Below are 25,858 nucleotides of genomic sequence, written 5' to 3'. Positions count from 1 at the left end.
TGACAACTTATCACATTTACCACCATGGTTATTATCACTCTCATTTCATCGATGAGGATGCTGAGGCCAGTTGGATTGCTGCATTTTGCCTCAAGTGAACTAGATGGCAAATGGTCTGGTGATTCCACCACCCCAAGTTGCTGGTGAAATAATGAACACATATTCTTGAAGAGGACTGTCCATCATTCAAGGGGGATTCAGCAGGACACCAGCCTCTTATCTCTTCAAGTTGGTACCAACTTGTTCAATTGTTTGGGCTGCCTAAGATGGTAAAGGGGTCTTTATTACAAGACCCCAACCAGAGGTGAGGATGCTTTGGAGAAAAGGGCCAGGAGGAGGCCGGGCGCAGTAGCTCACGCCTATAATCCCAGCACTTTGGGAGGTTGAGGCGGGCGGATCATGAGGTCAGGAGATCGAGACCATCCTGGCTAACACGGTGAAACCCCATCTCTACTAAAAATACAAAAAATAAGCTGGGCGTGGTGTCGGGAGCCTGTAGTCCCAGCTACACAGGAGGCTGAGACAGGAGAATGGCGTGAATCCGGGAGGCGTAGCTTGCAGTGAGCCGGGATCATGCCACTGCACTCCAGCCTGGGCGACAGAGTGAGACTCTGTCTCAAAAAAAGAAAAAAAAAGAAAAGGGCCAGGAGGCTGGCATCGGTAGGTTTTCTGGGAAGCCCCATGTTGTCAGTCCCATGTTGTCACAGTGTGCTCTATGTCCCCATGTTAAAGCTGAAATAGCAGTAACAGCCACCGCTTCTTTACTATGAGCCAAACACTTTGCATATGTTGATTCTTTTACCCTCTCAAAAACCCTGTAGCTCGGCACGGTGGCTCACATCTGAAATCCTAGCACTTTGGGACGCCAAGGTAGGTGGATCACCTAAGGTTAGGAGTTCGAGACCAGCACGGCTAACATAGTGAAACCCTGTCTCTACAAAAAAATACAAAAATTAGGCCGGGCGCGGTGGCTCACGCCTGTGATCCTAGCACTTTGGGAGGCCGAGGCTGGTGGATCACAAGGTCAGGAGATCGAGACCATCCCAGCTAACACGGTGAAACCCCATCTCTACTAAAAATACAAAAAATTAGCCAGGCATGGTGGCGGGCGCCTGTAGTCCCAGCTACTCGGGAGGCTGAGGCAGGAGAATGGCTTGAACCTGGGAAGTAGAGGTTACAGTGAGCCGAGATCGTGCCACTGCATTCCAGCCTGGGCGACAGAGCGAGACTCCATCTCAAAAAAAAAAAAAAAAATTCATATGTTGAATCTCTAATCCCTGATTTGATGGTATTAGGAGGTGGGGCCTTTGGGAGATAATTAGGTCATGAAAATGAAGCCCTGATGAACGGAATTAGTGCTCTTATAAGAGACACTGGGGAGATTATCTCTCTCTCTGCCAGGTGAGGATACAGCAAGAAAGCAGCCATCTATAAACCAGGAAGGCGGCCCTCACCAACAACCTGACCATGCTGGGACCCTGGTTGTGGACTTCCAGCCCCCAAATCAGTGAGAAATAAATTTCTACTGCTTAAGCCATCCAGTCTATGGTATCTGTCATAGCAGCCTGAGGTGACTAAGATGGGGGTAATATGAGTACTGTACTCGATGGGGTACACCCAAAATCCCAACACTAGGAGGCCGAGGTGGGCAGATCGCTTGAGCCCAGGAGTTTGAGACCAGCCTGGGCAACATGACAAAACCCTAACTCTGCAAAAAATACAAAAAATTGGCCAGGTGTGGTGGCTAATGCCCGTAATCCCAGCACTTTGGGAGGCCGAGGCCGGGCGTGGTGGCTCAGCCCTGTAATCCCAGAATTTTGGGAGGCCAAGGTGGGTGGATCACCTGAGGTCAGGAGCTTGAGACCAGCCTGACCAACATGTTGAAACCCCATCTCTACGAAAAATACAAAAATTAGCCAGGTGTGGTGGCACGCACCTGTAATCCCAGCTCCTCAGGAGGCTAAGGCAGGAGAATCGCTTGAACCTGGGAGGTGGAGGTTGCAGTGAGCTGAGATCACGCCATTGCACTCCAGCCTGGGCAACAGAGCGAGACTCAGTCTCAAAACAACAACAACAACAACAAAAAATTAGCCAGGTGTGGCCAGGCGCGGTGGCTCATGCCTGTAATCCCAGCACTTTGGGAGGCCAAGGCGGGTGGGTCACGAGGTCAGGAGTTCAAGACCAGCCTAGCCAATATGGTGAAACCCTGTCTCTACTAAAAATACAAAAATTAGCTGGGCGTGGCCAGGCACGGTGGCTCATGCCTGTAATCCCAGCACTTTGGGAGGCAGAGGTGGGTGGATCACCTGAGGTAGGGAGTTCGAGACCAGCCTGGCCAACATGGGGAAACCCTGTCTCTACTAAAAATACAAATATCAGCCAGGCGTGGTCACGGGCGCCTGTGATCCCAGCTACTTGAGGCTGAGTAACAAGAAACGCTTGAACCCAGGAGGCGGACATTGTAGTGAGCCGAGATCGTTCCACTGCACTCCTGCCTGGGTGACAAGAGCGAGACTCCATCTCAAAAAAAGAAAAAAAAAAAATTAGCTGGGCGTGGTGGTGTGCACCTGTAGTCCCAGCTGCTCTGGAGGCTGAGGCAGGAGGATGGCTTGAACCTGGGAGGCAGAGGTTGGAGTGAGCCAAGATCACACAACTGCACTCCAGCTTGGGCGATAGAGCAAGACTCGGTCTCAAAAAAAAAAAAAAGCCAGGTGTGGTGACATGTGCGTGTAGTCCCCAGCTATTCAGGAGGGTGAGCCCAGAATCCTCAAAGCGGAGGATCCTTGAGCCAAGAAGGTGGAGGCAGCAGTGAGCCATGGCTTCATCACTGCACTCCAGCCTGGATGACAGAGCAAGAGGCTGTCTTGAAAAAAAAAAAAGTACTGTACCCAGCTGAAAGGGTCTGTGATGGCTCATGATGTGTCCACTTGCCTGGGCCACAGGGTGCCCAGATATTTGGTCAAACACTCTGGGTACTTTTGTGGGGGTGTTTCCAGATGAGTTTAATATTTAAATCTATAAACTGAGTAAAGCTGATTGTCCTCCCTAAGGTGGATGGGCCTCATCCAACCAGTTGATGACCTGAATAGAACAAAAAAGCTGACTCTCCTGCAAAGAAGAGAGAATTCCTCCTCCATGATGGCCTTCAAGCTGGGACATTGACTTTTGTTTTCTTTTTTTTGAGAGGGAGTCTTGCTCTGTTGTCCAGGCAGGAGTGTAGTGGTGCTATCTCAGCTCACTGCAACCTCCACCTCGCAGGAGTTCAAGTGATTCTCCTGCCTCAGCTTTCCAAGTAGCTGGGGCTACAGATATGCGCCACCACACCCAGCTAATGTTTGTATTTTTGGTAGTAACGGTTTTCACCGTATTTACCAGGTTGGCCTTGAACTCCTGATCTCAAGTGATCTGTCCGCCTCGGCCTCCCAAAGTGCTAGGATTATAGGCCTAAGCCACTGTGCCCAGTCGGGACATTAATTTTTTCCCTGCCTTTGGATTTGACCTGAACCATCAGCTCTTCCTGGCTCTCTAGCCTGCTGACTGTAGATCTTAGGACTTCTCAGTCTTCATACTTACATGAGCCAATTCCTTAAAATAAATCACTTTGTGTGTGTGTCTCTCTCTCATATGTACATATATCTCCTGCTGATTCTGTTTATCTGGAGAAGTCTAATATAGGGTCACTGCAAGGACTGAGTTATTATACGCATAGCATTGATATATGTGTGTGTGTTTTTTTTTTTTTTTTGGAGATGGAATCTCACTCTGTCACCCAGGCTAGAGTGTAGTGGCACAATCTCGGCTCACTTCAACATCCACCTCCTGGGTTTAAGAGATTCTCCTGCCTCACCCTCCTGAGTTGCTGGGATTATAGGCATGTGCCACCACACCCGGCTAATTTTTATATTTTTAGTAGAGATGGGGTTTCACCATGTTGGCCAGACTGGTCTTGAACTCCTGACCTCAGGTGATCCACTCACCTCGGCCTCCCAGAGTGCTGGGATTACAGGCATGAGCCACCTCACCCAGCCTTGTTTGTTTGTTTGTTTGTTTGTTTTTAACGAAAAGTTAGGTGAGCCAGGCACGGTGGCTCATGCCTATAATCCCGGCACTTTGGGAAGCTGAGGCAGGAGCATTGCTTGATCCCAGGAGTTTGAGACTAACTAGCCTGGGCAACATAGTGAGACCCCATATCCACAAAAAGAGAAAAAGGAATTTTTTTAAAAAACCAAGTATTTTAAAAATTATTTCTTTTTTTTTTTTTTTTTTTTTTGAGACAGAGTCTTGCTCTGTCGCCCAGGCTGGAGTGCAGTGGCGCGATCTCGAAGCTTACTGCAAGCTCTGCCTCCCGGGTTCTTGCCATTCTCCTGCCTCAGCCTCCCAAGTAGCTGGGACTACAGGCGCCCGCCACCACATTCGACTAATTTTTTTGTAGTTTTAGTAGAGATGGGGTTTCACCGTGTGAGCCAGGATGGTTTCGATCTCCTGACCTGTGATCCGCCCACCTCGGCCTCCCAAAGTGCTGGGATTACAGGCGTGAGGCACTGCGCCCAGCCTAAAAATTATTTCTTAATGCTCTTTTGCATTTATACTAATCTAAACAGATTATTGACAGTTTTCATTTTATTTATTTATTTATTTACTTTTGAGACAGGGTCTCCCTCCGTTGCCTAGGCTGAAGCGCAGTGGTGAGATCACAGCTCGCTGCAGCCTTCAACTCCTGGGCTCAAGCAATCCTACCCCGTCAGTCTCCTGAGTAGCTGGGATTACAGGTGTGCATCACCGTGCTGGTTAACTTTTTGTATAATTTTTTTTTTTTTTTTTTTGAGAGGAGTCACCCTCTGTCACCCAGGCTGGAGTGCAGTGGCGCGATCTCGGCTCACTACAAGCTCTGCCTCCCAGGTTCACGCCATTCTCCTGCCTCAGCCTCCCGAGTAGCTGGGACTACAGATGCCCGCCATCACGCCCGGCTAATTTTTTTGTATTTTTTTAGTAGAGACGGGGTTTCACCGTGTTAGCCAGGATGGTCTCGATCTCCTGACCTCGTGATCCACCCGCCTCGGCCCCCCAAAGTGCTGGGATTACAGGCGTGAGCCACTGCGCCCGGCCTTTTTTTTTTTTTTTTTTTTTTTTAAGATGGAGTCTCACTCTGTTGATCCGGCTGGAGTGCAGTGGCGTGATCTCGGCTCACTGCAACCTCCACCTCCTAGGTTCAAGTGATTCTCCTGCCTAGGCCTCCCAAGTAGCTGGGACCACAGGCACGTGCCACAGTGCCTGGCTAATTTTTTTGTATTTTTAGTAGAGACAGGGTTTCACCATATTGGTCAGGCTGGTCTTGAACTCCTGACCTCGTGATCTGCCCACCTCGGCCTCCCAAAGTGCTGGGATTACAGGCGGGAGCCACCGCACCCGGCCGATGAAGGAATTATTAAAAGAGAAGATAATCTGCCAGAAACCATTTGGTACCGGGAAATCCTCCATAAACATTAGAGCAGAATTTAAAACTCCTCCATAGACACCATCCTTTTCAATCTCTTTCATCACTGGATTTTTCAGGAGCTGGAACAGTGCCTATTGGAACATAGATGTTTGATAACTATTTGTAGAACAAATGAATTATTTTAATGATGGTTATTTATCAAGGTTAAATAGTTTGCTCTAGTGGGATGCCCTTGGTTTGTGTCCTGAGAAACATGTGGTTCGACTGTCCTTCATAGATGATGCAGCCAACCCACTCCCACCAGTGGAGGGGACCCTGGGGGAGGCTGCCTTGCCCTGCAGGTGGGCTGACCCATCTCTCTCCAGGGGCTGCAGGCGAGCACCCCGTTGGGTGTTGGGAATTTCCCTCCACATTCCTCACATGTCTGGCATACTTTAGCCATTTGTTTTTGATCTGACTAAATGGCAAGTCAGCAGCCTTGGTCTGTTTTCAGGAATCCAACATAAATATTATTATTTATTCCATTTACAATTGGCAATTAAGTTCGTTTTCAGGCACCAGAATGGAATTTAAAACACTCAGTTAAGTAAACCAGACTAATCAGAGGCAGCCTGCTTTTGTCTTTGAAACATTCTTTACAAAAACAACAAAAAAAGGCTGCACAACAGAGAAAGGCCTGGAACACTCTCTGCTTCTCCTGATTCCCCCTTAAACTCACCTCGCACTCACAAGTGAAGTGTATATGTTGAAAACAACCCTAGAAGGCCGGAAATGGTGGCTCACACCTGTAATCCCAGCACTTTGGGAAGCCAAGGTGGGTGGATCACCTGAGTCAAGAGTTTGAGACTAGCCTGGCCAACACAGTGAAACCCCATCTCTACTAAAAATGCAAAAATAAGCTGGGCATGGTGGTGGGAACCTGTAATCCCAGCTACTCGGGAGTCTTAGGCAGGAGAATCGTTTGAACCCGGGAGGCAGAGGTTACAGTGAGCCTTGATCGTGCCATTGCACTCCAGCCTGGGTGACAGAGTGAGACTCCATCTCAAAAAAAAAAAAAAGTAATAATAATAATAGAAAAGGACCCTAGAGACCTGTCTTCTATTCTCTTTCTCTCTCTCTCTCTCTCTTTTTTTTCTTTGAGACAGGGTCTTGTTCTATCATTCAGGCTGGAGTGCAGTGGCCTGACCATGGCTCACTGCAACCAACCTCCACGTTCTGGGCTCAAGGATCCTCCTGCATCAGCCTCCCTAGTAGCTGGGACTCCAAATATGTACCACCATGCCTGGCTAATTGTTTTTAGTAGAGACAGAGTCTCACTATATTGCCCAGACTGGTCTCAAATCCTGGGCTTTAGCAATCTTCCTGCCTTGGCCTCCCACAGTGCTGGCATTACAGTTGGTTGTGAGCCACCATGCCCAGCCTTGTCTCATGTGTAAGTCACACTGTAACTTGGGCCTTAGTTCTTCATTTGTTGAAATAAGGAACAAGATAGTCTTGGATGACACTATCCATCTGTCAAAGGCTATGATTACACTTCTTGGGCCAGGCAGACTAGCTCTCAGGTGATAACTTGAAATAGAGAAAGCTGGAGAAAGGGCTGGAAGGAGAAAGAGAGAAGATAAGTGTGTTGCTTGGAAACAGTGATGATTCTTTTTTTTGAGGCAGAATTTTGCTCTTGTTGCCTAGGTTGGAGTGCAATGGCGTGATCTCGGCTCACTGCAACCTCCGCCTCTTGGGTTCAAGAGATTCTCCTGCCCCAGCCTCCCGAGTAGCTGGGATTACAGGCGTCCGCCACCATGCCCAGCTAATTTTTTGTATTTTTAGTAGAGACAGGGTTTCACCATGTTGGCCAGGCTGGTCTTGAATTCCTGACGTCAGATGATCCACCTGCCTCGCCCTCCCGAAGTGCTGGGATTACAGGCATGAGCCACTGTGCCCGGCCAGAAACAGTGATGATTCTTGATTCTTCTGACTCACCGGGCACCCTTGGGCAAACCCCCTGTTCCTTTTCAAACCCCAGTCTCCCCATTTGTAAAGAGGTTTAAGATAGATTCAGGAGGCCGGCCACGGTGGCTCACACCTGTACTGTACTCCCAGCACTTTGGGAGGCCGACGTAAGTGGATCACCAGGTCAGGAGTTTGAGACCATCCTGGCCAATATGGTGAAACCCTGTCTCTACTAAAAATACAAAAATTAGCTGGGCGTGGTGGCGTGCACCTGTAGTCCCAGCTACTCGGGAGGCTGAGGCAGAAGAATCACTTGAACCTGGGAGGCAGAGGTTGCAGTGAGCTGAGATCGCACCACTGTACTCCAGCCTGAGCAACAGAGTGAAACTCCATCTCAAAAAAAAAAAAAAAAAAAAATCAGGATATAGGAGTGACAGAATCCAGATTGCTAGGGGGTGCTGTCAGGCTGAGTTTGTGATTTTTAGCTTCGAATGTGAGCACCTTCAGGCAGAACATCCACTCTCTAACTCCCCACGAGTCCCCCCAAGCCCCACCAAGCCCTGCCAAGCCCCATGACTTCCTGTTACCTCCCAGGTCCTTGAAGGCCACTGAATTTCTGTTGTCTAAGAATTCCCTTCCAGTTCTGAAAACCCAATGTCCTATCAGCTGGATGAGGACGGGATCAGCTAAGATGTTCCCCTGCCCACCTTCCTCTTCCCTTTGGGAGGTCTCTGTGTGAGGGCCAAGGAAAGTCTCAAGAAGTAAAATTGGAAAAGGGAGCCTGCGGATCACCCCAAGGAAAATCCAGACTGATTTGATCAGTCCTAGCTGGAAGCAGCACAGGAATAGCAGGAAGCCTATGACTCATTTTAAGCAAACATCCGGTAACCCGACTGGTATCTGGTTCAAATGGGGAAACCTGAAGCACCTATGACAGGCCGGGCCCAGAGAAGATACTGCCCAGATGGATACAGCATCTGCTCTGGAGAACCTCCCAGGCTGAGGAGGAAACTGCCAAGAACAGTGTTAACTCTGTCAAAGAGCCCCAGAGCCCCAGGCCAACTGCTGTGGGGCTTTGCATCTTGCTGTGGGCACCTGCAGGAGGGAGAGACTCATGAAGTAGCATTTGACATGGGCCTTGTAGGTAAAAAGGAGAGGGAAGGTGGAAAGAGGATCCACATCTCAGGAACTTTGAGAACTGGGACAGTTACACTCTGTCTAGAGCTTCAGTTTTCTCATCTCTGTGCTGGGAAGGGTGGTAATGATGCCCACTTCCCTTGTGGTGGTGAAGATTAAATGAGCTGTGTGTAAAAGGATATGGCATGATCTGTTAATTTACTTATTTATTTATTTATTTAGAGACGGAGTTTCGCTCTTGTTGCCCAGGCTGGAGTGCAATGGTGCGTCTCGGCTCACTGCAACCTCCGCCTCCCAGGTTCAAGCGATTCTTCTGCCTCAGCCTCCCGAGTAGCTGGGATTCCAGGCATGCGTCACCATGCCCAGCTAATTTTGTATTTTTAGTAGAGACGGGGTTTCTCCCCATGTTGGTCAGGCTGGTCTCAAACTCCTGACCTCAGGTGATCCGCCTGCCTCGGCCTCCCAAAGTGCTGGGATTACAGGTGTGAGCCACTGCGCCCAGCCTGCATGATCTGTTTAACTTTTTTTTTTCTTTTTTCAGTTTTTGAGACAAGGTCTTGCTCTGTCGCCAGGGCTGAAATGCAGTGGTGCAATCACGGCTCACTGCAGCCTCAAGCTCCCAGGCTCCAGATCCTCCTCCCTCAGGCCCTTAGCTGAGACTACAGGCTTGCACCATCACGTCCAACTAATTTTTGTATTTTTTGTCAAGACAGGGTTTGACCATGTTGCCCAGGCTGGTCTCACACTCTCTCGCCTATAATCCCAACACTTTGGGAGGCCAAGATGGGCAACAAGAGTGAAACTCCATCTCAAAAAAAAAAAAACCAAAAAACGCTGTTTGTGTTTTTATGCTTAAATTCACACCTACAGAAAAGTTGCAAAAATGTTCAAAGAACTCCCATATTCTTCAACCAGATTAACTGATTAACATTTTGCCACATTTGTGTCTCTGCTTTCTCTATGTATAGGTATAGGTATATTTCTTTTAACCATAAAGGTTGCAGACATCATGTCCTTTTTGTCCCTAATTATTTCAGCATTTTTTTCCAAGAACAAGGGCAGTTCTTACATAACCCTGTACCATAATCAAAATTAATAAATTTAACATTGATACAATACTATTATCTAATATAGTCAAGTTTTGCTGTTTCAGTATTGTCCTTTATAGCAATCCCCACCCAGGATCCGATCCAGGACCATGTCTTGCATTCAGTTGTCTTTTTCGTTTCCTGTAATCGGCAACAGTTCCTCAGTTTTTCTTTGTCTTACATAATACAGACATTTCCGGAAGGGTACAGATCAGTTATTCTGTACCATGTCCCTCAGCTTGGGTTTCTCATGATTAGACTAAGGTCATGCATTATAGACCGGACGGTGACGCCGTGTTTTTCTCAGTGCATCACACAGAAAGCGTGCGATGAAATGTCAGCTTGTCCTGCTGTTGATGTTAACGTGGCCGTTCAAGTGGTGTCTGCGGAGCTTCTCTACGATAGTTACTATTTCCCCTTTTTAATTATCAGGTAATTTGTGCATATTTATGTGGAAGCCTTCGAATGCCCTTTCAGTTTCATGGGACGGAAAAGAGTCTTTTCTTTCGGGAAATGGATACCTGTGTCTTGCCCAAGAGACCCAGCAGCCAGCAGTACCTGTTATCAACAAAGTTACGCGAACAAAACCTTTCCGGAAGAGCTGAGGGACCTGGGTGCAACGCATTCTGGGAATTGTAGTCTCTGGGCGCTCCCGGCTGAACACCTCCCTGCGGTCTCTGCGAGAAAGAGCCAGAAGCCGCCAGGGGAGGGCGAAGAGGAGGGCGGTGGAGGACGCTCTGCGCGCGGTGCGCCATGGGACGGGTAGTTCGCGGTGCGCGCCCCATCGCGCTCCCAGCTGGGGAACCGGACTACTCTACCCGAGAGGCCGCGCGAGCGGGGCGAGGGCAAGCCGGCCGGGGCCTCGAACAAATCAAATCGAAGCAAAGAAACTGCCGGCTTTCAAAATCCTCCTCCTCCGCCATCATCCGCCGCGGTGCGGAGAGCAGGTGGTGCTGGAAGCGCGTGAGGCCGGGAGCTCGAGAGAGCTAACAGACTAGCCGGCTGGACATCTGGACCGCTGGATCCGGAGGTGGCGACCCCGGCCTGACCCGGACCCTAAATCCGTCCCCGCCCCACAGGGCGGAGGCGCGCGCTCGGTTCCCCCCACGCGGCGGCGCCGCCTGTTTACGGTAGAGTCAGGGTCCGTTTCCTTTCCCCGTCACCTGCCTGGAACGGGTGCGGGGCGAGGAGGGCGTGGCGCCCGTGTGCGCCTTCTGCCTGCCTCCTCGGCCTTCTTCACTTAGCCTTCGACGGCCGAGCGCCCCAGGGGTGGCGGTGGGAGTGGGGTTGTTGAGCGGCGCTGGCTCCTTTCACAAATGGGGAAACTGAGGCTTAAAGGGCGTCTGACTCGCCAGAGCAGCTCAGCCTGCAGCTGCTAGCAGTGGCGTCTCATATTAGCATTGTTGTCAACCGGAGGCGGTGCGAGTCCGCCGGGGATTCCAGATGGGGCTCCTGCGCCGCCCGCCTGTCATTTGCGGCCTGTATTCGCGCGTCGCTCCCGCAGAGCCGCCTCCCAGCAGGCCCACGCCCGCGGGGGCCCCGGGCTGGCGCCGCTGTCCCTGGAATCGATGTGAGTCACTGCTGACGCTTTGCAGGAGCATGCATCTCACCTCAGAAAGTCTCTGACGTTGCTGCGGAACGGGGAGAGGATGTTTCTCTATTAACCCTTTGCTTTTGCTCTGGCGCTGACCCTTTGCTGACCTTGGACAAATCAATTTACGTTTCTGTGCTCCAGTTTCTTGGTTTATAAAGTGAGTGTGGAGGGGTGCATCTCTGTCTCGCTCTCTCTTGGACTGAGGAATGGGCCCCCGTTCAGCTGAGAAGTTCTGTCCCTATTCTATCTGGAGGCTTCACCACCACCTTTTACCCTCAAATTGTCCCATCTCAGAACTGCAAGAGATGCTGGGGTTTCAGGTTAATTTTTTTGTTGGTTTTTCTTTAAATTTTTTTATCTTTTTAGAGACAGGGTCTCCTTCTGTCACCCAGGCTGGAGTGTAGTGGAACGATCACCGCTGAACTGCAGCCTCGGCTTCCTGGGCTCAAGCGATCCTCCCACCTCAACCTCCCAAGTCATGGGGACTACAGATGCCATCACACCTGGCTAATTTTTAAATTTTTCTGTGGAGACAGGGTCTCATTCTGTTGCCCAGGCTTGTCTCGAACCCTGGTCTAAAGTGATCTTCCCGCCTAGCCTCCCAAAATGTTGGAATTACAGGTGTGAGTTATTGCACTGGGCTGGTTTCTGGTTAATTTATTTTTTGAAACAGGGTCTCCAGAAGTACAGCAGCAAGATCTCAGCTCACTGTAGCCTCCACCTACGGGGCTCAAGTGATCCTCCCACCTTACATCCCAGGTAGCTGGGACTGCAGGCACCTGCCACCACATCCAGCTAGTTTTTGTATTTTTAGTGGAGACGGGGTTTCGGCATACTGCCCAGGCTGGTTTCTAACTCCTGGGCTCAATCGATCCGCCCACCTCAGCCTGCGGAAATGCTGGGATTGCAGGAGTGAACCATTACACCCGACTCTGGTTAATTTTTTTTTTTTTTTGAGACGGAGTTTCACTCTTGTTGCCCACGTTGGAGTGCAATGCCACGATCTCAGCTCACCCCAACATCTGCCTCCCAGATTCAAGCGATTCTCCTGCCTCAGCCTCCTGAGTAGCTGGGATTACAGGCATGTGCCACCACGCCCGGTTAATTTTGTATTTTTGGTAGAGACAGGGTTTCTCCATGTTGGCCAGGGTGGTCTCGAACTCCCGACCTCAGGTAATCCACCTGCCTCAGCCTCCCAAAGTGCTGAGATTATAGGCGTGAGCTACCGCACCCGGCCTGGTTAATTTTTATTTTATTTTATTTTATTTTATTTTTTTGAGGTGAGTCTCGCTCTGTCGCCCAGGCTGGAGTGCAGTGGCGCAATCTCAGCTCACTGCAAGCTCCACCTCCCGGGTTCATGCCATTCTCTTGCCTCAGCCTCCCTAGTAGCTGGGACTACAGGCCCCCGCCACCAGGCCCGGCTAATTTTTTGTATTTTTAGTGGAGACAGGTTTCACCGTGTTAGCCAGGATGGTCTCGATCTCCTGACCTCGTGATCCGCCCACCTCAGCCTCCCAAAGTACTAGGATTATAGGTGTGAGCCTTTGCGCCCGGCCCTGGCCTGGTTAATTTTTATGCAGTTTCAACTGGTCATTTCTTGAGCACCTTCTAAATGCCAGGCTCTATGTGGCAAGTAGAGTGGTCCTGTCGAAATGTAGGTCAGATGACATCTGCTTTCTGCTAAAAACTTCAGTGGTTTTCCTTGTCGCTTATAGCGAAAGCCACTGTTCTTCAAATGGGCTTTATGACTTGGGCCCCTTGTTAACTCTCTCTTCTCTTACCTTGTTTTTTTCCTCTCTCTCTGTGCTTCAGCCCCACTGGCCCTGTTGCAGTTTCTCCAACCCTCTGCCCCTACAAGAGCCATTGCATTTGCTATTCCCTTTGCAGGAATCATGTTCCCCCAGATGTGTGCATGGCCCAATCCCTGACATCTTTATTTAACTATTTCCTAATAATGCCTTTTTGTTGTTGTTGTTAATGCCTTTTTGTTGTTGTTGTTGTTATTTGTTTGTTTTGAGATGGAGTCTTGCTCTGTCGCCAGGCTGGAATGCAATGGCATGATCTTGGCTCACTGCAACCTCCGCCTCCCGGTTCAAGCAATTCTCCTGCATCAACCTCCCGAGTAGCTGGGACTAAAGGCGTGTGCCACCACGCCCAGCTAATTTTTGTATTTTTAGTAGAGACGGGGTTTCACCATGTTGGCCTGGCTGGTCTTGAACTCCTGACCTCGTGATCCACCTGCCTCGGTCTCCCAAAGTGCTGAGATTACAGCCGTGAACCACCACTCCCGGCCCCCCATCGCCCCCCCTTTTTTTAAAATCACATACTAAATGTGTCATTTAGAACATATGCTTCAAGAGGTCAGGGTTTATGCTTCCTTTACTGCTATACTGCTGACCTGGAACAACATCCAGCACACAGTAATAATCAATGTGTTTTTGAATGAATGAGTGGACACCTTACCCAGGATAATAATTCATGCTTATTGATAAAGGCAGACAAACCAGGGTTATAAGTTAGAACCCAGAGGAAGCCTAGGGGTGGGAGGATTCAGGGTATCACAACTGTATCTGAGAATGAGGAGGTTGTAGGAGGAGGCCTTTTGGATAGCACCCCCTAGTTCTGCCCCTCATATCTGCTTCCTTGGTCTCTCCTGATTACTTGCTGTTTCTTCTCTTTTTATGGAGCATCTCACAGATACGTTTATTCATACCACAAAGTAAACACTATTCAGGTATGTAGTGATGTTCCACTTTCCTGTCTAATATAGCTGGCTTCAATTTATAGGCAGTACACATGAGACATTTAATCTCACATGTACTCCAAGTAAAGCTGGAGTACCATGAGCAGGCGCAGGAGTTCTCAAAGCTTTACTTGTTTTAAAAATTTTCATTTATTGGCCAAGTGTGGTGGCTCATGCGTGTAATCCCAGCACTTTGGGAGGCTGAGGCGAGTGGATCACGAGGTCAGGAGATCGAGACCATCCTGGCTAACACACGGTGAAACCCTGTCTCTACTAAAAATACAAAAAAATTAGCTGGACATGGTGGTGGGTGCCTGTAATCCCAGCTACTCAGGAGGCTGAGGCAGGAGAATGACATGAACCTTGGAGGCGGAGCTTGCAGTGAGCCCAGATGGCGCCACTGCGCTCCAGCCTGGGCGACTGAGCGAGACTCCGTCTCAAAAAAAAAAAAATTCTTTCATTTATTTAGTTACTTTTAGAGATAGAGCCTCCCGCTGTTGCCCAGGCTGGAGTGCAGTGGCAGTCATAGCTTACTGCAGCTTTGAACTCCTGGGCTCAAATGATCCTCCTGCCTCAGCCTCTCCAGTAGCTGGGACTGACTACAGGCACGTGCCACCACACCCAGCTAATTTTTATTTATTTATTTTTTTTTGAGACAGGGTTTTACTCTGTCACCCAGGCTAGAGTGCAGTGGTGAGATCATGGCTCACTGTAGCCTCTGTCTCTGGGGCTCAATCAATCCTCCCACCTCAGCCTCCCCAGTAGCTGGGATTACTGGTGCACACCACCATACCCTGCTAATTGTATTTATTTTTAGTAGAGATGGGATTTTGCCATGTTGCCCAGACTGGTCTTGAGCTGCTGGGCTCAAGCGATCTTCTCATCACAGCTTCCCAATGTGCTGGGATTACAGGTGTGAGCCACTGTACCTGGCCAGCTTTACTTCTTTTACCAGCACTCCTGATTTTATAAATAGTGAGGCTTATCAACCCCATTTCTACCCAGATCTTCTGGTAGACTTGAGTATAGTAGGGCTTCATAGGTAGCAGCCCTGTCCCTGTCCTATTATGATGGTAGCTGTTGTGATGTGGTGATCTCTGATCTAGAAACCCCTGAGGGGCCATTGTGGCCTGCCCAGTCTCCCGGCCACGGTTGAAACCAGACGTGCAGTGGGGCTGACCCCTGTGCCCCACCCCAGAGTCATGCCAGCGTGGGTGGTGGGGCATTCTCTGGGATGGATGATCTGGATCCCATAGCCATCTGTGTCCTGTTTGAGGAATGGGACCCTCAAACAGAGAACAGCCAAGATGCTCAAGCAGGTGTGTGCTTGGGCCAGACTCTGCAGCCTTTGGTTTGGGACTTGACTGCCATTCACTGAAGGGGCCCAGGAAATGGGCAGCTCACATGGTGTTGCTGGGTGTCCAGCTGCGGCACTTTAGCAGAGGAGGACTTGTAATGAGATGGTAGCTTCTTATAGGCTAAGACATGATTTTTCTCTTCTTTTACTACCTCCTGCACCTTCTAGAACTGTTCCTTCTCTGATGCTGTTTTCCTTTCTTCCAGTGGTTTATCTCTAGGGTCTCCTTAGCAGGGGAGGTAGGGTCAGACTCCTGAGATGGCTGATGTCCTACCCTGCCCCCCAACCAGGGGCCCCAGGAGACTCCTTTTTCTTACTGCAACTTTGGCCTCCTCAGTCTGCAGATCTCCAGGGGAGCCCACCAGCCTAGTCAACATGGCCTCGGAAGACATTGCCAAGCTGGCAGAGACACTGGCCAAGACTCAGGTGGCCGGAGGACAGCTGAGTTTCAAAGGCAAGAGCCTCAAACTCAACACTGCAGAAGATGGTGAGTTTCTGGAAGTTGTGCACTGGTGTGTCCAGGGGAGGAAAGGGAGTGTACTGAACTCTTACTGGTTGTCAGGCTCTTTCTGCTACATTGTCTCCATTATTTGTCCCAGCAGCTCTGTGAGGTATCATTGGGCCTATTCTAACAATGAGGCTCAGAGATCATTTGCCCACGAGCCAGCTCCCCTGCACTTTCCATGTTTGTATTGGGCATCCCTTTGTGCCCTGCCCTTTCTTTCTCAGGAGGGGATGGTAGGTAATGAGGGGCCACAGTTAGTGCCAGTCCCAAGATACAGCCTCTGACTCTGACTTAATATCCGGTGTTCTCCCCACCCTTGCCCTTAACCCCCATGATCCCAGGCAGGCCTGGGAATAGCTGCAGCTTTCCCCAGAGCTGAGGCTCTGGTGGAGCTGCATTAAAACAACCTGGGCCCTCTTGGGAGATGCTGGTTCATGCAACCAGATGTACCTGGGAGAGGGATGGCTGTCTGTGTGTATACAGGTATTGCAACCACAGAAAACTAGGAACCAGAGAGCAGACCCTATCTTTTCATCCCTCGTCAAGGCTTGGCTGCCACTGACCAACCCTGAATCCCCTGGCACCTGCAAGTGAAGGCACCTGCATCAAGTGAGGCCTCCTGGGATTCTGGCCCAACCAGGGGAACTGGTCTGGACATGCCTGGTTGTCATGTTGTGTAGGCAGCCTTGTTCTCCTCTCCAGGTCGGAGGCTGCTTGAGTCCTTGGGTAGCTGGGAGCGTGCTGATGCATGTTCCTAACATCTCCATAAGGTCTAACGTTTATAGACTTCCTCCCTGTGCATTTATCACTTTTTTTTTTTGAGATGGAGTCTCTCTCTGTCACCCAGGCTAGAGTGCAGTGGCACGATCTCAGCTCACTGCAAACCTCTGCCTCACGGGTTCAAGCAGTTCTCCTGCCTCAGCCTCCTGAGTAGCTGGAATTACAGGCGCCCACCACCACACCCAGCTAATTTTTGTATTTTTAGTAGAGATAGGGTTTTGCCATATTGGTCAGGATGCTCTCGAACTCCTCATCTCAGGTGATCTGCCCACCTTGGCCTCCCAAAGTGTTCGGATTACAGGTGTGAGCCACTGTGCCTGGCTTTTTTTTTTTTTTTTTTTTTTTTGAGATGAGTCTCACTCTGCCACCCAGGCTGGAGTGTAGTGGTGCGATGTTGGCTCATTGCAACTTCTGTCTCCCAGGTTCAAGCGATTCTCCTGCCTCAGCCTCCCAAATAGCTGGGACTGCAGGCTCACACCATCACGCCTGGCTAATTTTTTTTTTTGAGACATAGTCTTGCTCTGTTGCCCAGGCTGGAGTGTGGTGGTGCAATCTCAGCTCACTTTAACCTCTGCCTGGGTTCAGGCAATTCTCATGCCTCAGCCTCCTGGGTAGCTGGGACTACAGGTGTGTACAACCATGCCCAGCTAATTTTCTTTTCTTTTCTTTTTGTTTTTTTTTTGAGATGGAGTCGTGCTCTGTCGCCCAGGCTGGAGTGCAGTGGTGCAATCTCGGCTCACTGCAAGCTCTGCCTCCCTGGTTCACGCCATTCTCCTGCCTCAGCCTCCCGAGTAGCTAGGACTATAAGCACCCGCCACCATGCTCCGCTAATTTTTTGTATTTTAGTAGGGATGGGGTTTTACCATGTTGGACAGGCTGGTCTAGAACTCCTGACCTCAGGTGATTTGCCCGCCTCAGCCCCCAAAGTACTGGGATAACAGGTGTGAGCCGCTGTGTCCGGCCTTCAGCCTATTTTTGTGTTTGTATTTTTATTATTATTATTTTTTTTGAGACGGAGTCTCGCTCTGTCACCCAGGCTGGAGTGCATTGGCATGATGTTGGCTCACTGCAGGCTCCGCCTCCTGGGTTCATGCCATTCTCCCACCTCAGCCTCCTGAGTAGCTGGGACTACAGGCGCCCGCCACCACACCCGGCTAATTTGTTTGTATTTTTAGTAGAGACGGGGTTTCACCGTGTTAGCCAAGATGGTCTCGATCTCCTGACCTCATGATCCTCTCACCTCGGCCTCCCAAAGTGTTGGGATTACAGGCGTGAGCCACCGTGCCCGGCCCCTGATTTTTGTATTTTTAGTAGAGACGGGCTTTTGCCATGTTGGCCAGGCTGGTTTTGAATTCTTGACCTCAGGTGATCCGCCCACTTTGACCTCGTTTATCACTTTTGATGCTTGCATCACCCTTGTGGGAGATAGATGGGAATGTTGCTATTTTATAAATGAGAAAAAAGAATTTAGGAGACTGTAAGTAACTTGGCCAAGGTCACACATTTGATAAATAGCAGAGCTAGGATTTTCACAGAGGTTCAGTGAAATCCCTATTCCTGTGCTTCTAATTAGAAATTGAGCTCCGTTTAGGAAACAGAGATTTGATGGCAAATGCCATTTATTGAACACTGTGTCAGATAAGGGTATTAAGTGCCAGATAAATAGTATCTCAGTTTATCTTCACAAAATCCCTTGAGATAGATTGCATTTCCATTTTGCAGATTGGAAAACTGAGGTTTAGGGAGGTGGTATGACATGCCTAAGGGCACGGCTTTAATGAGTAGAGCTGGGATTAGAACTCAAGTTTGGGCCAGGTGCGGTGGCTCACGCCTGTAATCCCAGCACTTTGGGAGGCCGAGGTGGGCAGATCACCTGAGGTCAGGAATTCCAGACCAGCCTGGCCAACATGGAGAAACCCTGTCTTTACTACAAATACAAAAATTAGCCGGGCGTGGTGGTGGACACCTGTAATCCCAGCTACTCTCCGGAGGCTGAGGCAGGAGAATTGCTTGAACCCGGGAGGCGGAGGTTGCAGTGAGCCGAGATTGCACCACTGTACTCCAGCCTCGGTGACAGAACGAGACTATCTCAAAAAAAAAAAAAAAACTCAAGTTTGGCTGGCTCTGAAATCCATCCAGTTAACTTCTTTACTCTCCCAGCACAGGCTGAATGTGGTGTCTCCCATTTTGTAAGTCCCCAGGGGTGCCCAGCTTACCCAGCTCCTAAGAAGCAGCAAATCTGGAATAGGAATGATATACCCAGGTAACTAATTGAAGGCAAAATGTGAATATACTCTATGAAAACAAGTGAAAAGGCTCTGGGAAGTAAGGCAGGGAGAGGTCTCACTTTTACTTTAAGAGCACCCAGGAAGTCTTTTCATCCCTTGCCAAGGCTTGGCTGGCACTGACCAACCCTGAATCCCCTGGCATCTGGAAGTGAAGGTACCCGCATCAGTGAGCCATCCTTGGGTTCTGGCCCAACCAGGGAAACTTGGACCCACCTTGGACAACTTCTTAGGGAGCCCCTGCTAGGTTATAAGTCCTTTCTCAAGACCCTTCTTGACCAGAAGGTCAAGTTCAAACTTTATCTCCCATACCCATCTCTATCTCTTCCCTCCCACATGTCACCCTACTCCATCCTGTACCAGCCAGACTCAACTTTTTGTTTCATGTCAGTTTTGGTTTTGTTCAGATTATACAATTAATGCAGGTTTATTATAGAATACAGAAACATTCAAAGAACAGGGAAAAAATATATCCTCACTTTCATATAACCCCAGGGATATAACTACTATTAATTTCAGGGCATTTTATTTCTAGCACAGTCTTTTTTTTTTTTTTTCTGAGAAACAGTCTCGCTCTGTAGCCCAGGCTGGAGTGCAGTGGCAAGATCTCGCTCACTGCTACCTCGGCCTCCTGGGTCCCAGTTCAAGCAATTATGCCTCAGCCTTCCGAGCAGCTGGGATTACAGGCATGCGCTACCATGCCCAACTAATTTTTGTATTTTTAGTAGAGACGGGGTTTACCATGTTGGCCAGGCTGTTCTTGAACTCCTGAACTCCTGACCTCACGATCCGCCCGCCTCGGCCTCCCAAAGTGCTGGGATTACAGGCGTGAGCCACCGCGCCCAGCCTAGTCTTTTTTTTTTTCCTGAACATAGCTGAGTTCATTTTGTTTTGTTTGTTTTTTGAAACGGAGTTTCGCTCTTGTTGCCCAGGGTTTAGTGCAATGCCACGATCTCGGCTCACTGCAACCTCCGCCTCCCAGGTTCAAGCAATTCTCCTGTCTCAGCCTCCCTAATAGCTGGGATTACAGGCACCCACCACCACACCCGGCAAATTTTTGTATTTTTAGTTAGAGACAGGGTTTCATCATATTGGAAAGGCTAGTCTCAAACTCTTGACCTCAGGTGATCCTCAGGCCTCAGCCTCCCAAAGTGCTGGGATTACAGGTGTGAGCCACTACTCCCAGCCCATTTTGTTTTTAATTGGGATTATATTATAGATCTTTTAAAAGCTGCTATATAACCTGATATATTGAGAACATTTTACTTCAAATAGTGAAAAACACACAATCACCCATTATCCTACCAGCTAGAGAGAACTGCTATAGCATTTGGTTTCTATGTTCCTAGACCTTGTTTTATGCACATGTGTGCATGTGTGTTTGTGTGTGAATACATATGTTTTTAAAGAGTGATCAGCCCAAATGCTTGAGTAACCTAATTTTTCACTTATTGCTATAACAGATTTTTCCAAGTCAAAAACACCTGTGTCATCTTTCATATCAGTGCTGGTGTAACTATTTGTGTAACGTGCCACAGTGAACCTCTGTCCTCCTCTCTGTCTTCCTGTCTCTCTTTTTTTGTTTGTTTGTTTTGTTTTGAGAAGGCAGGGTCTTGCTCTGTCCCCCCGGCTGGAGTGCTATGGCATGATCATGGCTCATTGCAGCCTCAACTTCTCAGGCTCAGCTGATCCTCCCAGCTCAGCCTCCCAAGTAGCTGAGACTACAGGTGCACGCCACCACACCAGCCTAATTTTTAATTTTTTTCTTGAGACAGAGTCTCACTGTGTTGCCCAGGCTAGAGTGTAGTGGTGTGATCTCGGCTCACTACAACTTCCGCCTCCCAGGTTCAGGTGATTCTCCTGCCTCAGCTTCCTGAGTAGCTGGGATTACAGGCATGTGCCATCACGCCCAGCTAATTTTTGTATTTTTAGTGAAGATGGGGTTTCACTATATTGGTCAGGCTGGTCTTGAACTCCTGACCTTGTGATCCGCCTGCCTTGGCCTCCCAAAATGCTGGGATTACAGGCGTATGCCACCATGCCTGACTTTTTTTTAAGATGGAGTCTTGCTCTGTCTCCCAGGCTGGAGTGCAGTGACACGATCTCGGCTCACTGCACCCTCCTCCTCCCAGGTTCAAGACATTCTCCTGCCTCAGCCTCCCGAGTAGCTGGGATTACAAACACCCACCACCACGCCCAGCTAATTTTTGTGTTTTTAGTAAGACAGAGTTTCACCATGTTGCCCAGGCTGGTCTTAAAACTCCTGGGCTCAAGCAATCCACCTGCCTTAGCCTCCCAAAGTACTGGGATTACAGGCGTGAGCCACTGCACTGGGCCTTCTGTCTTCTCTTGATGGACATTTAGGTGGTTTGGAATGTTTCATCAAAATAAAATAGTACAGTAGTGGACAAACACCCCACACATGAATCACTTAACAATGAAAGCCTTTGTGCCATCGTGCCTGCTGGCCCTCTGGCTTGGGTGCCGTTTCTCTGCTTGGCCTGGTACACTGCCCATCTTTGGAGGCTCGACACACACCACCTACTTGGCAAAGTCTTCTTTGCTGTGAGCATCCAGTTGCTCTTTTCCCTCGGCTCCCAAGCCTCTCTACATGCCTGGTTTTAACACTCATTACAGAGAAATCATCTGCATAGCTCTGTACTCTGGACCATGAGCCTGTCTGATTCTCTGTAAGCCAAGGCTCATTGCACGGTAGGTGCACCATAGGCTGTTGAGTGGCAAGGTGGTTGCCAACCTCTCTCCTATCTTAGCTGTTTGTGATTCCAAAAGCCTAAGGTTCTGCTCTTTGGTCCCTGGCAGCTAAAGATGTGATTAAAGAGATTGAAGACTTTGACAGCTTGGAGGCTCTGCGTCTGGAAGGCAACACAGTGGGCGTGGAAGCAGCCAGGGTCATCGCCAAGGCCTTAGAGAAGAAGTCGGAGTTGAAGGTGAGCAGAGTGGGGCGAGTAGGCCCAGGCTGGTTTGAACAAGCTTCTGTTCACACTTCCACAACCCCTGCCTGTGTCCAGTCTCTTCCAGGCCCCTGCCTGTGTGGCTGTACCCCAAGCAGCTCCTCTTCCTCTGGCCTCCCCAGGGCACACAGCATTGGCTAGGGACCCTCTCCCTGTAGTCAGCAGACCTTGAGAGGGTGTTGGGGTGCAGGAGGATTATTGGCATGACACCTGTGAAAGACAAAGTAGGGAGAGCCTTCTCATAATGCAGAGCTGTCACATGTGAGGTGGGAAGGTTGCAGAAATAACCAGCAGGAGCCTCTGACTGTGAGGCTGCTCTGACAGACCCACCCTCTGGGAGTTTCAGAGCAAAGATTGCCCATTTAAAGGAATCTCATGTTGGGCAGAAGTGGCCAGGCCTCAGCTCAAATGCTGCAGCAATAGGAAGGTGCTGTAGCTGGAGACTGCCAGCTCCCTACATTCCTCGCAGCAGAGGCAAGTTCTCTTTTTTTGTTTTTTGAGACGGAGTCTCACTCTGTTGTCCAGGCTGGAGTTCAGTGGCGCAATCTCAGCTCACTGCAATCTCCACCTCCTGGGTTCAAGCGATTCTCCTGCCTCAGCCTCCTGAGTAGCTGGGATTACAGGCTCCCACCACCACTCCCGGCTAATTTTTTTTTGTATTTTTAGTAGAGATGGGGTTTCACTGTGTTAGCCAGGATGGTCTCGAATTCCTGACCTTGTGATCTGCCCACCTCGGCCTCCCAAAGTGCTGGGATTACAGGCATGAGCCACTGCTCCCGGCCTTTTTTTTTTTTTTTTTTTGAGATGGAGTCTCACACTGTCACCCGGGCTGGTGTGCAGTGGTGCGATCTCGGCTTGCTGCAACCTCCACCTCCCAGGTTCAAGTGATTCTTCTGCCTCAGCCTGCCAAGTAGCTAGGATTACGTGCACTCACCACCTTGCCCAGCTAATTTTTTTGTATTTTTAGTAGAGACGGGGTTTCACTATGTTGGCCAGGCTGGTGTCGAACTCCTGACCTTGTGATTTGTCTGCCTTGGCCTCCCAATGTGCTGGGATTACAGGCGTGAGCCACTGCGTGTGGCTGGCAAGTTCTCCTGAAGGTTAGATCCAAGTGGTGCCCTTTTTGGCCAACGCAAAGGGCAAGTCAGGTTATTCTAGCCCCGTGTTCCCCAAACAGGTTCTACTAAACACCAGTCTTCTGATACGCTCTGTGAGAAAAGCAAGAGTGTCATGTTCAAAGCGTTGGGAGATGTCACTGGGTATTCCCCTCTCTTTGAAATTCCAAAGTCATGAGGGAGAGAGACCAGAGTTCCAGAATGGCATTGTCTCTTCATATGTGCATGGCTGGGGTTGGGCTGGGCTCTTCTGCATGTCATTGCCTGCTCACAGCAACCAGGGAAGAGACTGGGTTGAGTCTCCATTTATAAGTCAAGGGAACTGAGGCTCAGAGGGGCTCATTAAATAGCCACGATCAGTCGGGCACGATGGCTCACAGCTATAATCCCAGCACTTTGGAAGGCCAAGGCCCAGAAGTTGAAGACCAGCTTGGACAACGTGGTGAAACCCCGTCTCTACAAAAAGTACAAAAATTAGCCCGGCATGGTGGTGTGCACCTGTGGTCCCAGCTCCTTGGGAGGCTAAGATGAGAGGATCGCTTGAGCCTGGGAGGCAGTGGTTTCAGTGAGCCAAGATTGCACCACTACACTCCAGCCTGAGCGACAGAGCAAGACCCTGTCTCAAAAAAAGAAAAAAAAAAGCTGGGCCTGGTGGGTCACGCCTGTAATCCTAGCACTTTGGGAGGCCAAGGCGGGCAGATCACAAGGTCAAGAGATCAAGACCATACTGGCCAACATGGTGAAATCCCATCTCAAAATACAAAAATTTGCTGGGTGTGGTGGCGTGCGCCTGTAGTCCCAGCTACTCAGGAGGCTGAGGCAGGAGAATCACTTGAAACCAGGAGGCAGAGGTTGCAGTGAGCCAAGATCACGCCACTGCCCTCCAGCCTAGCAACAGAGCAAGACTCCATCTCAAAAAAAAGAAAAAAAAATAGCAGAGATGTGGCCAAGCCACACATCACACTCCTGAGATCAGTGTTCTCTCTGTGGCGCCAGTTTCTGCAGGAGGAGGAATATGGGACTGGGGGCCATGAGAGGATTCACCCCGGAAGGGCCTGCAAACTAGTTTACGAAGTGGCACTACATATTTGTTTCCTTAGGAAGGTCATGGTCAAGTTAACCACCAAGACAGTGATTGTTTCTGCTCTCCTGCCTGGGGCCTGTACTTTCCCTGAGCATAAGCTGGGATGTTTTCCAACCAAAGAACTCAGAACTCAGCCCTCCCCGAGACCTGTGAAGAACAGGAATGAAGGAGCCATGGGCCTGAAGGCTACAGGACTCAGCAGGAGCTGAGCTTGCGTTCGGCACATGGGATCAAGCCCTAACAGCACCACCTTGTTTGCCGTACGTGGCCTTGCCCTGCGTGCAGCTCTGAGGCTGGGCTCTTATATGAAATAGGAGATAGAGCCCTTCCTTCTTCCTCAGAGGTTGTCCTGGGAGAGCCTGGCCGGTAGGAGTGCTGCATGCACCTTCCCGCCTGCTACAGATGCAGTGGCTCGAGTGAATCACTGCACGCCACCTCCCAGGCCCTCCTCTGTGCAGGAAGCAGCCCAGGGCAGGGACAGGGTGGGATCTGCCCTTGATGGCCCAGTGTTCCGGGCGTAGTGCTGATGCCAGAGGTGTTCTCTCCGCTGCTGCAGCAGTGTGCAAGTGAGGAGTGAGGTCTTGACGGGCGAGAGAAGTGTAGCCCAGAGTCACACAACTAGGAGTAGGCTGAGGTGGAGTCCAGGTGTCAGCCCAAGCTCTTTTTTTTTTTTTTTTTTTTTTTTTTTGAGACGGAGTCTCGCTCTGTCCCCAGGCTGGAGTACAGTGGCGTGATCTCGGCTCACTGCAAGCTCCGCCTCCCGGGTTCACGCCATTCTCCCGCCTCAGCCTCCCAAGTGGCTGGGACTACGGGCGCCCGCCACCACGCCGGCTAATTTTTTGTATTTTTAGTAGAGACGGGTTTCACCATGTTAGCCAGGATGGTCTCAATCTCCTGACCTTGTGATCCGCCTGCCTCGGCCTCCCAAAGTGCTGGGATTACAGGCGTGAGCCTCTGCACCCGGCGTTTTTGTTTTTGTTTTTTGTTTTTTTTTTAGAGACAGTTTCACGCCATTGCCCAGGCTGTAGTGCAGTGGCATGATCATAGCTTGCTGCAGCCTTGAACTCCCAGGCTCAAGTGATCCTTCCATCTCAGCCCCCCATGTAGCTGGGACCATGTGTGTGCCACAATGCCCAGCTAATTTTTTTTTTTTTAAATGATGGGGTCTTGCTTTGTTGCCCAGTCTGATCTTGATCTCCTAGGCTCAAGCAGTCTTCCCACTTTGGCCTTCCAAAGTGCTGGAATTATCGGCGTGAGCCAATGTGCCCAACCCAAGCAAGCTCTTAACTGCTTTGCTGTTCTCGTGGGAGATCATTAGGACCTAAAACCTCATTTCAGAGATAGGATACCAGAGGCTGGAGAGGGGGAGTGATGGCTGGAGTCAGCTAAATCAGGACTGGAAGCCAGGCGGTGTGCCCTAGAGTCCTATGCTGACTGTTCAGCTCATTAGAGTTGGGTTTGGGGAGCTTTGTTCCGAGTGACCTGCCGGTATCTGTTGTGAGGGACTGTGGCGCTCGGGCTCCGGCTGCCTGTTCCTGGCCCTGTGGACCCACGTGCAGGTGGAACTACTAAGCAGATCTGGTGTAGAGCAGACAGCTGAGGCCCCAGGTGTGTTCATGGTCTGCTTTATTGGTGGATATGCGGATTTTTCTGCAAAAGCCAGCTTCCTTAGTATGTAAGGTGGGAGCAGATCACGTGATCCTAGGAGTTTGAGACAAGCCTGGGACAACATAGGGAGATTCCCAGCTCTACAAAAGATACAAAAATTAGCTGGGTGTGTTGGTACACACATGTAGTCCCAGCTACTTGGGAGG

General features: G+C 49.9%; 1 protein-coding gene across 17 annotated transcripts in view; it reads left to right on the top strand.

Moving 5' to 3' along the window:
• RANGAP1 (Ran GTPase activating protein 1) overlaps positions 1-25,858 on the top strand; it is a 56,732-nt gene that overhangs the window by 5,500 nt on the left and 25,374 nt on the right. For 3 of the 17 annotated variants that reach the window (XM_054675548.2, XM_054675545.2, XM_009438484.5), the window contains exons 1-3: positions 10,716-11,179; positions 15,641-15,790; positions 21,694-21,821. In XM_054675548.2, the coding sequence (XP_054531523.1) occupies positions 11,053-11,179; positions 15,641-15,790; positions 21,694-21,821 (405 nt within the window). In that variant the 5' untranslated portion in view covers positions 10,716-11,052. Of the gene's footprint in view, positions 1-9,790; positions 11,361-15,030; positions 15,266-15,640; positions 15,791-21,693; positions 21,822-25,858 lie in introns of those variants that run through there. The other 14 variants (XM_009438487.5, XM_054675546.2, XM_001169029.8 and 11 more) reach the window with 13 other exon arrangements.

This window comes from Pan troglodytes, chromosome 23 (assembly GCF_028858775.2).
Source record: "Pan troglodytes isolate AG18354 chromosome 23, NHGRI_mPanTro3-v2.0_pri, whole genome shotgun sequence".
Classification (NCBI taxonomy): domain Eukaryota; kingdom Metazoa; phylum Chordata; class Mammalia; order Primates; family Hominidae; genus Pan; species Pan troglodytes.
The sequence above is the reverse complement of the archived record's forward strand: the minus strand, read 5'-3'. Positions and strand labels throughout refer to the sequence as shown.